Source organism: Rhagoletis pomonella, unplaced genomic scaffold, assembly GCF_013731165.1.
Source record: "Rhagoletis pomonella isolate Grant_MI unplaced genomic scaffold, Rhpom_1.0 Rhpom_scaffold_00012, whole genome shotgun sequence".
Classification (NCBI taxonomy): Eukaryota; Metazoa; Arthropoda; class Insecta; order Diptera; family Tephritidae; genus Rhagoletis; species Rhagoletis pomonella.
Genome location: NW_023458566.1, coordinates 12,361,261 through 12,373,388, shown reverse-complemented (window position 1 = coordinate 12,373,388; position 12,128 = coordinate 12,361,261). Strand labels below are relative to the sequence as shown.

Genomic DNA, 12,128 nt, shown 5'->3' with positions numbered 1-12,128 from the left:
TACTTAGTAAGGGTTATAATTCCTAAGCGCGGCCGAAGGCCGCCTACTCAGAAAGAAGTTCGTTTTCATGTATGCACTATTTCGGTTTTTGTCATATGCATTACTTCGGTTTTGAGTCGAAACTGTGCATGTATGCATTACTTCGGTTTTTGTCATATGCGTTATTTCGGTTTTCAAACGAAACTGTGCATATATGCATTATTTCGGTTTTTTTCATATGCATTATTTCGGTTTTCAACCGAAACTGTGCATATATGCATTATTTCGGTTTTTTTCATATGCATTAATTCGGTTTTCAACCGAAACTGTGCATCTATGCATTATTTCGGTTTTTTTCGTATGCATTATTTCGGTTTTTTTCATATGCATTATTTCGTATGCACAGTTTCCATATGCACAATTTCAGGGTGCCGAAAATAAACAGTCAAAGAGAAGCTGGTAAAAGAGAGGTATGTCCAGAGGTGGATGAGGACAAGGCAAAGTAAGTATTTCGTTGAAAAGATTTTTCAACTTGGAACTCAAAGATGGACACCAAAAGCAAGGTCGCCCACAAATGCCCCGGAAGGACCTGTCGGTACTTGAAATGAACTACTTTGCAAATGAAAGAGCCGAATAGTGGCGTTTTTTTTTTGTTTCGCACCCAACTAAGTCCAATATGTATAGCCGGATAAATGTTGTACAGCAATGCGTATATGTACATTAGGGTGGGTCAATTAGTAGGTCAATTAAAAAAGTTGATTCATATCCTTGCGATTCTGGTACTATGGACCATAACAAACATCATCGCCCAAGGAACCATACCTCTAAAATCATTTTCGAGCCTGCCAAAATTTTTTGGTAGATATTTTCAAAACTACCAAATAAACGACCTCTTAGATGCATTTCAAAGACAAAAAAATATTATTGAAAATGTGTATACGGGGGTTTTTTGGGTCAGAGAATCCTTTTTTCGCATTAATTTTTAATTTTGATCGCAAAAAAATAATAAAAAAAATAAAAAAAATAAAAAATAAAAAAATAAAGCAAAATAAAGAAATAAATATTTTTCCATTATTTTAAATTATTAGAAAGTCAAAGATTTGACTATTTGAGCAATAAGTTCGTCAATTTCCCCCAAAAAAAGTGAAAAATCCAAAAAATTGTTCAAAAACGCCTCTGGTGGCGATCAAAATTAAAAATTAATGCGAAAAATGGATTCTCTGACCCAAAAAACCCCCGTATACACATTTTCAATAATATTTTTTTGTCTTTGAAATGCATCTAAGAGGTCGTTTATTTGGTATTTTTGAAAATATCTACCAAAAAATTTTGGCAGGCTCGAAAATGATTTTAGAGGTATGGTTCCTTGGGCGAAAATGTTTGTTATGGTCCATAGTACCAGAATCGCAAGGATATGAATCAACTTTTTTAATTGACCCACCCTAATGTACATATATACAAACATTAATTATACGCTCGCATAACGCATGTTCCCAATTGCGCACTGAGTCAAATACTTACTTCCGCTACATCTTCAAACACATCCTCATAGCTATACCTTAACATATCTGTATATGCACGATTTAGCGCAAAATCTATGCGCTCAATTGTATGTATGTATGTATGTATGTACTTACCCGGAAGAAATCCCACGTAGAGCCATGCAACAGCGTACCATACTGCACTTCCGTTTGCATAGCTAAGTCTTCGGGTGAATTGATTGGTGTCACCATTCGTTCGACTGTGAGAAATGCTGCCAAATTGGCTGTGTACGATGAAATTAGAATGAGCGTGAAAAACCACCAAGCGGCGCCAACTATGCGACCGGAGATGGAACGCGGTGATATGTCGCAGCCCTGTTGCATGAAGGCGGCCAAGGCAAACCAAAATGAATTCAAAATGCTAAACTCGTTGACCGCTGCGGTGGCGGATGTGCCGAGGCCAACACTTCCGGGCACACCACCAGCACCTACCACACCGCCAATATTGGCCGGACTGGCAGTGGCGCTGGTCGCACCGGTCATTGGACCGGGCACAGGTACACCGCCAATGATGCCAGGCGGCTGTTGATTGGCCATTTGTTCGTGATGTGCATGCGAATCTGCAGGAAAAGAGAAAAGAGGATTACATATCGTACATATATATATATATATATATATGTAGTAAGATAAGTAAGATGTGGGTAAGCAATAATAATGGGAGGGAAACGATAAAGTTCAACATTCATACATTAAACACGAATAGGCATACATATATGTACGTAGTTGTGTGTGTGTGCTTTGACTTGTTTACTCAGTATTTGTGTATTGGTGGCATTAACAGCAAATTCTAGGCATTTATATGCAGCTCAAAAACAGCAGCCGTTTATTCCCGGCGCTTGTGTGCGAATTTATGTGTGTGTGTATGCGTGCCTATTGGGCATTGTGTCTGCTTCATTGGTTATGGCGCTAACGAAAAGCTTGTCTGTCACTATTAAATTGGGCGCCTATGAATACCGCATATCGCACGCTGAGCGCGGCACAAAGTCAGGCCCTGCATGCCACATATGCACATACATGCCAAATTCTTTAGCATGCTATGTGCTCTAGTACGTGCGCTGTATGCCATATGTGGCAAGGCATTTGCGGCATCTCGCATTCAACTTTTGCCGTTACTACTATTTTTGGAAGAATTTTCGCCATTTAGTTCTTTCGTACCATCCATTCTTTCGTAGCTGTTATTCCTTATTTTTTAGTTGCTTTTGGCAATTTTTTCTACATTTTTGCCTTTTTACGCTGCTTCCGAATTCCTTTTTAGTATTTAACTATGAGTTGAACACGCATACGGATTACAAGTTATAACCTGGCAGGAAAATGTATGTAAAGTAAAATATAATAAATTTTTTTATTTAGGAGTCTCGAGCCAAGCTCCTTTCGATTTTTCTAGATTAAGTAAGGTTGGTTTAGGTGATAGTCCCCAATTGGATATACATTTGGACACTTTGTGATACTATGTGATTTTGAACGACAACCACTACTCAATCTATGAAACTCTGCAAGCCAATTGCGAGACCGCTGACAAGGTTTACAACGATCTCCGAGACCACTTGGTCCTGGGTTGGTTGTAAACTGCAAAACTGCACTGCAACTGAAATCTTAAGTTCCCTAAAGCTGTACAGAAGATAGTGTTGAAGTGATTCCATCTCATCATCCTCCAGCTAACTGAGGTAATATGTTTATAAGCGATTTTTGATCTCAAATAAGAAGATACTTTAAACGAAGAACCTTCAAACTCCACATATTCTAGTTTTCTCCCAGCCTTCAAGGAGCTAATTTAAGTCCCACTTCCCCAAAAGTGAACCCCAGCTCGTAAAATCTTTAATTCCAACATATGTGCCGGGGAAACGTTACGCGAGTCTGGAAGCCAAAAAATTACAGTGAAACAGAGTTTTAGAATGTCCCTAACAACTGGTTCACGAATATTCGATGCAGAGAGCTGCAGCTTTTAAAAACTCATTGCCAACCCATTTTTGTCCGAAATTACAACAAAATTTAAATACATTACTAATACTAAAGACGACCGAACTCTATGTGTTTGATTAGCGTATCTTTAGCAAATGCCAGTGGATTGAGTCCCATAAAGCATAATAGGCTTCACTAAGGTTTCATAGAACTAAGTTATTACTTTGGGTGAGATACCTTATCTCTTATCTACAGCTTTTCTTCTGAAACATAAAGCAACTGACGACTTCCTAACCAAGCACTTGATCCTCTGAGAAAACGGCAAGCGAATAAAAATCACAAGTACTTACTTGTGAGTAAGATCAGTTCCGTATGCTGATCAATCGGTCTTTCTAGCGTCTTCAGCAGAAATAAAGATACACTAATTGGCTTCAAGTCCTTAGGTAAAAACTAGATCTCTTTCTGGCCTTCGCAATAAAGAAAGACCGATGACTCTCCACGCACGATTGCTAGTCGACCACAAACACGATACCTCTAGATATTTTTGCAGCTGTGTAGGGTTCGAGGATTTGACGGACTTAAACAATGCAATGAAAAAAGAGAAGGATATTGTTTCTATACAGTCATACAATAAACAAACTCAGGGTTCGATAGTGTACAGAGAGACTTTAAAAGGCATTCACTCAGACCTGCAATCAACTTCTTGAGCTCTCGCCCTGTGAATGCCTTAAGTGGAGCCAAGTTTCATATGCAGCACTGGAAGGGCTGGAAGGTTAAATTTCTAGCTACCTAGCTGAGCATACTAAATAAGTACCTATACAGCTAGTGAATTAAGTATTACATTTCCCATCAAATCTACACAGCTACGCTTCTCTTGTTTCGGTTTTAGTCTGACAAAAATAGAACAGCGATGGTTTCAAGCACATATCGTGATGCTTCAAGGATGCGCAAAAAAGTGAAGCAGAATCTAAAACAAGGGTTGCTTGCTGTTTAGAAAGAAATAGGTGCAGTTGTAACATGGGGGGTATGTTGAGTGGTAAGAAAATTATTGAAGCAAAGATCCCGACAAAATTGTACCATTGTTGCCTTTGCTGAAGACATACTACCACAAAACAAAGAGTTATATCAGAAAGGGTTTGTGAAAGTGATTAAATTTAGTTTGGAGCTTTTAAACTATATGGGGAAAAATCGGTGGAAAAAGCTTATGTTATCATTCGGGAGAGGATATAATATTCTTATCCTAGGTGAATATAATAATTAATATCCATAGCATTTGAAAGAGATATTAGGTAGAGCAGCTGGTTATTGATAGCATGTTCTTAATATCAATATACCCACTTTGAAATCCATTCACTGAAACTGAAAGCTCTATACTTTTGATAACAACAACCCGAATAGCGTAAACTAAAGAATCTGCTCTTTACTTTTGATGTCAATGGCGACACAAGTAGATTTCGCCTCATAATTAAAACCAGAGCATAATTTTACCCGACAAAACCGAAAAACTTTTATTTTAAACGAAGGATGCGTTGGAGCCTTGCGTTGGCATTACGAATTATGACATTTATAATGCTCGCTTACCGAAATTAAAAATTCTATCTATGGTAAAGATCCAGCAGTACCCCCTTCGATACGGAACTAAAAACTGCAGCCCTAACTACCTACATAGATAACCATTCGATTTTCCTGCAGACTGCAAAAGTAAACTTGTATGTATGTCGTGATTGTTTTATTTGTACATATGTATTCGACGTCCGGCCGGTTCAAAGCACCGTCATCCGACTAAGGGCCGAACTAAATGTAGTAAGTGAGGATGATGAAATTTCGTTAGCAGCACGAAAATTTTTGTTGGCCATTTTTGGTTACAGACATGCATGCACATATGTATGTAAATATATATGAAAGCATATACTACATATGTATGTGTATGCGCCTTTATGTGTATACATATGTACATACATAAGAGAAAGCTTTTAGAAATTAAATTAAGGCACAGCCTTCATCTGATGGATGTTCTGCTGCTGCTGCTGTTGGCGCGAAGCAACAACATCAACAACATGGAAATATTTCAGTAAGTCAGACAACTCGTTGGCATTTGCATGACTAAATACATACATACATATGTACATACATATAGCAAACTATATAGTAATAGTGATGTACATATGTACATCTGCCTGTAATGCTGGGTTTTCCATGACTCTTTGACTGCTTGTCCGCCTTGCTTGCCTGCATCCTCTGTCACTATAATTTGTGACTTTGATGTGGAGCCAGATTAGAACGAGTGAATTAAATGAACGCATCCTAATTGAAAGGATTTGTGATTTGTGGCCAGGATTGCTGCTAAATTGCCAATCGAATTGTCCGTCACATATGTACATACACACATACATACGTACCTACGTATAGAATTAGCTACGAGCATTTTAAGTGTAGCAGCAAAGGGAGTCTATGAATTCGTTGGAAAGGAAATCGATTGCCGAATAGCAAAAGAGACGAGGAGACAAAAACAAAAAGGAAATTTAAATTTTAAGTAAAGTACTAAGCTTGGTAAATATACGAAGTGAAAGTAGATTGAGTTGTAATTATTTAAAATGGAAGAACTTTGCTCTATGAGATTTTAATTAGCAAACACGAATTTTGGAATAGTACGTTGACGGAATTAACGTAATTAAAAAAAATTAAAATTGTTAAACCTGAATTGGAAATTGTATTTTTTTCGTTTTAGAGCAACGAAAATTAAGACTCTTGCGCAGTCCGACTTTAGTAAAACAGTAATTAGGGGATTTGTAAAAAATTAAATGAAGTTATTAGTTTATAATTTTAGAGTCAAATATGTACTTGATTCAACCAATACTTCAATACTTAATATACAAAGTTCTTGTAAAAGTACTAAAAAGTAGAAAATAGTTTTCTTAGTCCCTTAGAATTTGTTACGATAAATTTTGATTTTAAAATTTTAACAAAAGTCATTATCTATAAACAATTTGTGGGATTTAAAATGAGAAACGCACCCGAGGTGTAATTTTGCAATAGGTATTAAAATGATTCAACGATATTCAGATATTAAAAAAAAAAAAAAAAAATGTTAGGCTCTCACCCCCTAGGGTTTTTCCGAATGCAAAATTATACCCGTATTTTTTTTTTGTTTAAGGTAAATAATAATTCAAAGCCCGTGAAAAACACTTTATTGTAGAAATGGTATAAAATTCTTGAAAATCAATATTTTTTGGTCGGAAAACTCGATTTCCCTTCAGGACACTTCCAGTAATAATACACAACTTTTTATTTTACCATTTTTTAATACTTACGATTTTCTATTGGTACCCCCCTTTTATTTTTTTTGGTGATTTGGGGGATATAAACAATAGTTTTTATCGCTATAAAATATACGGAAAACTTTCAGCGCTTTGAGCGGCCTATATGAGCAGCAATTAACTTCATTTAAAGAAATGCATACAGTGGCGTGTCGTGCAGTTCCGGTGCAGCGGAGTGCATATTTTTAGGCGCAGTAATAATAATGAGGATATGAAACATATATATACTTCCGGCGGGGTAGATGTGAAGACTAGTTTTGCATGTTCTATGAACTTTACTATAATATCTCTTGTTGTGTGGACAAACAAGAATCCGAAATGATATAAAAGTGGTAAAAAAGAGGGAAGCGATTCTTGCCTTCTTGTGAACAAGACTTTTAAGGCGTTTTTTTTTTGTTAGGTTATTTTGAACGATCTATAAGGTTTTACGCCAACAGTATGTATACATTTTAGGGCCAGTTTCTCAATGTCTGGTTAACACAAGCTGCAGGTTAAACATCGTATTCGACGTGATCGAATCCATAATTTAATTTAATGGGGAGTGGAAAACGTCGATAAGGGTGTTTAACTTGTAGTTAGTGTTAGCCAGACATTGTAAACCTGGTCCTTTTCGGGAACTTTAAACAAATTGCTTGTTCTTAGGCTCCCAATATCCATCAGTCAAGAGAAAGGTGAGGATCTAAGGTTTCTAACTTCCGGTACAACTTTGCACTTAGCACTAGCCCTAAATTACACCTGATTTCACCAGCGATTTAACCGTTAACGTGCTCCTGTCGTTGCTTAGAATGCTATGATCCTTTGAGTACAGCACTTTTTTTAGTTTTTCGCTATTGTTTGTGTAAGATGGTTGTTAAAATTAAAGTTTTATGCGTTTGGGTATATACTCAAGTTATCTGATAATGAATATCTGGAAATATGATAAATATTTTTTTATTTAGTTCAACAGTATTTTACAAGTCATATACTTTTGTGAGCAAAGAAAGTTTTGGTGGTTTATTTAAGGCATATTAATTTTTTGTTATAAAAGTCCAGCTGATTTTATAACAAACGCCTGACTAAAAAAGTTATAACAAATATACAACTTTTTTATTCGAGATTTTTTGCAAAAATTTTAGGAGTGTAGTTTTATAGCCCATTCAATTTTAGTTCCATTAAGAGCTCACTCACTCTTCGTCTTGAGGCTGTAAGCATATATTTTTTTTACTTTTGTGCTGTAGTGTGGAAGTATTATTTCGACTGTCCTGCAAGAAGTTAATGCACCCCACAAGGATTTCGTCTTTGACTTCATAACTACAACCTAAAAGAGTTCAGATAAAAGGAAAGCAATTTTACCGCCATTTTAGCCAACTTGTATTCCTTGCTGAGGTTTTCTTCGTGTGTAATATCTGTAGTAAAATATTGAGAAAAGTTGTTGCACTCCGGAAAGTGGTGAGCCTCCCTTTGCTGTCTTCAGTTAATTTACTATATTTAGCATATTTGTGAAACACTGAGTGGGTAGTCAGAAATGTCAAGAATGCTCCGAAGTCTCTATGCCTCAAAAATCGTTTTAATGATAACAGAAGTCCTACTGCGATCTTCTATGGTTCCCTTGTTTTTTCATAGTAGGGTTGTCATTTTCCTTATTCTACAACGTGGTCCTAGATCTGCTTTTTGTGCTCGAGAGTGGACGTGAATTTGGTACGCTAAAAGCGGCTTGCTTGTCAAGATCTCCATCGCCTACTCAATATATTCAATTAAGTTGAGTCAAGAGACACCATCTTAAAAGCTTTTCAAGATACTTTCGATGAGTTTCATGGTAGAATTATGAACAGCTGAAGTAATAAAACAGCTTTCTTATTTTCTCAATTTTCTTGATTTTCGGCTTATAGAAATTTTAAGAGACACATTTTCAGATAAGATAGTGTTGATTTTTTTTTCTCAATCTAATTACTACAACTGGTATAATTTCACCCTCGATGGGTTCAAAGTTTTATTGCCAAAACTCCTTAATGTCATTTAGGGGTTGGGAAGAAACTACGCTTGTGTTATTAAAAAGAAAAATATTTATATTAGAAAAGTTTCCCTAAATTACAGCACATTCATAACATTTTGCGAAATTTTTAAACAAAATTATGTGTAAACCTAAAAGCGCTGCTCACCAAGAATTCTTTTTTCACATTCCACTTGTAATCCGTATGCACATAAATAAGTATAACTACACGTACCTATTACTCTTTTTAAGTATGTATGTGCATGCATTTGACAAATCCATTTACGTACAAGAAGCATTCCTGTAACACTTACCTGTCTGATATTGCACAATGCGCCATTCGTACGGTGAGAAGCGGGAAACAAAGAATAGCACAATACTAACACCAATGTAACTGAAAATGACGCTCATCTGCCCCGCAAAAGAGTGTGGTAGAAAGCACAAAAGCACGACGATGATGATGATGATGGCACCGGCAACAGCATTCGCATGTAAAGAGAAGAAATTCACTTTAAGTTAGTAACTTCCAACATTTCATGGAAATGAAATTGCAAAAAAAAAAGTTAAAGCTCTTTCAAATGGCAAAAATTTGTCGGCTGCATTTCGGAGTATTGCTTCAGCAACTTCAGCTGGCGGTATGTATGTAAATACTAGTAATATCAGAATCAAGGAGGTCTTAAGAGACAACGAAAAAATGTATGCAGCAGTTGCTTGGTTTGAAAAGGAAGTGAATGTGTCGGAATGAATATAAACCATAGAGAGATATGCGTAATCACAGGTAGATCATTAATACCAAGCGAAAATTCAAAACACCCTAGCTTCGCTTGATGCCATTACAAGCAACTAATGAAAGATACCGCACTGTGTTCTATTTTGCAAAAAAATATTAAATATTTAAATAAATGTAAGAGCATTTTAGAGCTTTTTAGGTGGACAATTAAGGAAAATAGTCTTTTTGGATAAAAGAATTACATTGACCTTTAAAATAACCTTCAAATAAAGTAGGTTTAATTTTTTTATTTTTTGACCTGAAATCAGTATGGAATGGACTTTTTAAAAGTTTAAATACACGTTTTGCCATTCGTGCGTTAACGAATCCATTTCCTAAATGCAACCCAAAATGTTTCTTTTAAAGGTCTAGTAGACCTTTTGAAGTTATTTCTTTTTTTTATTTAACTAAAAACAGACTGCAATGAATTAAAAAAAAATCGACAATGAAAATGGAACTAAGACTTTTAAAAAGTACATTGCATACTAGTTTCATGTCAAAAAAAAGAAAGAAGTTAAAACCCTCTCTTTTTGAAGGCAGTTAAAGCTTGGTAATTCTTTCATCCAAGGAGACTATTTTTCCTGAATTATAAATTTAAATCCCGAGGGTAGGATATTTAATTTTTTTTCCAAAATAGAACACTGTGCGCCGTAACTAGAAATTTAAAGAGCCCTATTTTTTCGTAAAGGGCAATATTTAATAAAAGTTTATATAAAAATCATCTCTTATCTCATATGATATGAAATTAACGCCTTGCTTATCTAAAAAGTGTTGAATGTTGCATTTCTAAAAAAATATTTTAGTATCTAACCTCAATTAGCCCAAAACATTTGCATATATTCTTTTGTTTAAATTTCTTTAAGCTTTGCCTTTGTTGCCTTCAACTAATTGTAGCTTAAATTAGAAAGTCACAATTTCTCTTACTTTAATCTGCTCGACATTCGCATTGCACGCTGGAGAATGGGGCTTAATTTAATTTCCTGTGAGTAACCTAAATTTCTTTTCTTAGGCTGATTACCCGCTGCGACTTTCCCTTTCACTTAGCTTGTTAGCTTTGTTGCCATTTGTTTTTCGTTATTATTAAAGTGACACGCTTTTTATTAGCTTCACAACTTTTGGTATTTGCAAAACTTTGAATATTAACAAAAACATGGAGACATGTGTGTGTGTGTGTGTGTGTTTGTATGAGCTTGTGCCGCATGTGTACAAATTTGTTTGCTCAAGAGTGTACACACCCAGTAGAACTTGGGAGCATCGTACGATTGCTCGGTGAGTACTCCCTTGGGAGTATACTAATACTCCCCATTGCTCCCTATGCTTCTGTGTATAAGCATGTAATTTTGTATACTCCCTTTAACATTGGATGTCCTAGGAGGGGGAGTAATCCCTTTTACCTCCTAAACGAGCAATCGGGGAGCACACACAGAATTATCATCCCACAAACCTTCTAATGGAGCAATACGGGAGTACTCCCATAGTTACCTCCCAGAAACCTCCCAAAAAGACAACAAGGGAGTGCACATAGAAAACATCCCATATACCTCCCGAACGAGCAATAAGAGAGTGCTCCCATTAGAGGCATCCCGAAAGCCTCCTATAGGAGTAATAAGAGAGAAATGATAACGAACATTTTAAATTAGCCAAATAGATTTTGCTATTTATTAAATTTTTTATTTAACTTTTTAATCACGTGCATTTGTGCTAATTTTACAAGACCTTAACAGATATAAGTACGAGAGCAGATAAAACATAAATTATACGTCTTACATAATTGCTTAATTTTAGAATTACATTGCAGAGAAATCATATGAAAGTAAAACGTAATAATAACAAAACGGTAAGATAAGATATGCACATATAAGTATGTACTCGTATATGATTTCCTGGTTGTCAAGGATGCTTACCTGGTCAAGAATCCACCAAGCGGTGAAATTGTGGAAGTGACTTTTCTTATCTGACATCTTTGTCACCCATGCGATGTTTAAACCCGGGGGTCACACTTAAATGCAAACACTAATTTGCGCAATCTGAAAGGTATTTAACGGTATATTTGTAAGTAATACAATGCTTAAAATATTTAAACAAAAGTTGAGGTACATACCAACGGACTTTTATTAAAATCTGTGTGCTATCCAAATTAGATTATTGTGTCCTCCTTATGCGCCTATAAGAAATATTTTCTGTTGTTTTTTTTTTCTATGATAAATTTTTTCGAAAACACAAAATTTCTTTTGAACGAGGTGCGTATTGCTCTCCTATCAATCAAAAAGAAGACTCTTGGATTTCTCGCTTAGGAGACATCACTTTTTAATCCTAAACGAGTAATAACGGAGTACAAAACCGACAAATCTCGCTTATTGCTCCCAAATCATGCATCAGGGAGCATTCTTTAATTGCTCGCTTAGGATATCTCTCATTACGCTCCTAAGCGAGCAATACAGGAGGACAAAACCGACAAATCTCGTTTATTGCTCCCAAATCATGCCTCGGGGAGTATTATTTCGTCGCTCGTGTAGGAGATCTCCTATTTGATTCCTAAACGAGTAATAAAGGAGTACAAAACCGACAAATCTCCCTTATTGCTCAGAAATCAGGTTAAGGGGAGTACTCTTTTATTCCTCACATAGGGAGATCTCCCTTCAGGTTCTAGTGGG

At 35.9% G+C, this 12,128-nt stretch overlaps 1 protein-coding gene across 2 annotated transcripts in view; it reads right to left on the bottom strand.

The window, feature by feature from the left end:
- LOC118747840 (glutamate receptor 1-like) overlaps positions 1–9,116 on the bottom strand; it is a 30,498-nt gene extending 21,382 nt beyond the window's left edge. For both annotated transcript variants that reach the window (XM_036482014.1, XM_036482015.1), the window contains exons 1-2: positions 9,020–9,116; positions 1,617–2,080 (exon numbers count right to left, since the gene is read on the bottom strand). In XM_036482014.1, coding sequence (XP_036337907.1) covers positions 1,617–2,080; positions 9,020–9,116 — 561 coding nt within the window. The remainder of the gene's footprint in view (positions 1–1,616; positions 2,081–9,019) is intronic.
- Between the last annotated feature and the right edge of the window lie 3,012 nt (positions 9,117–12,128).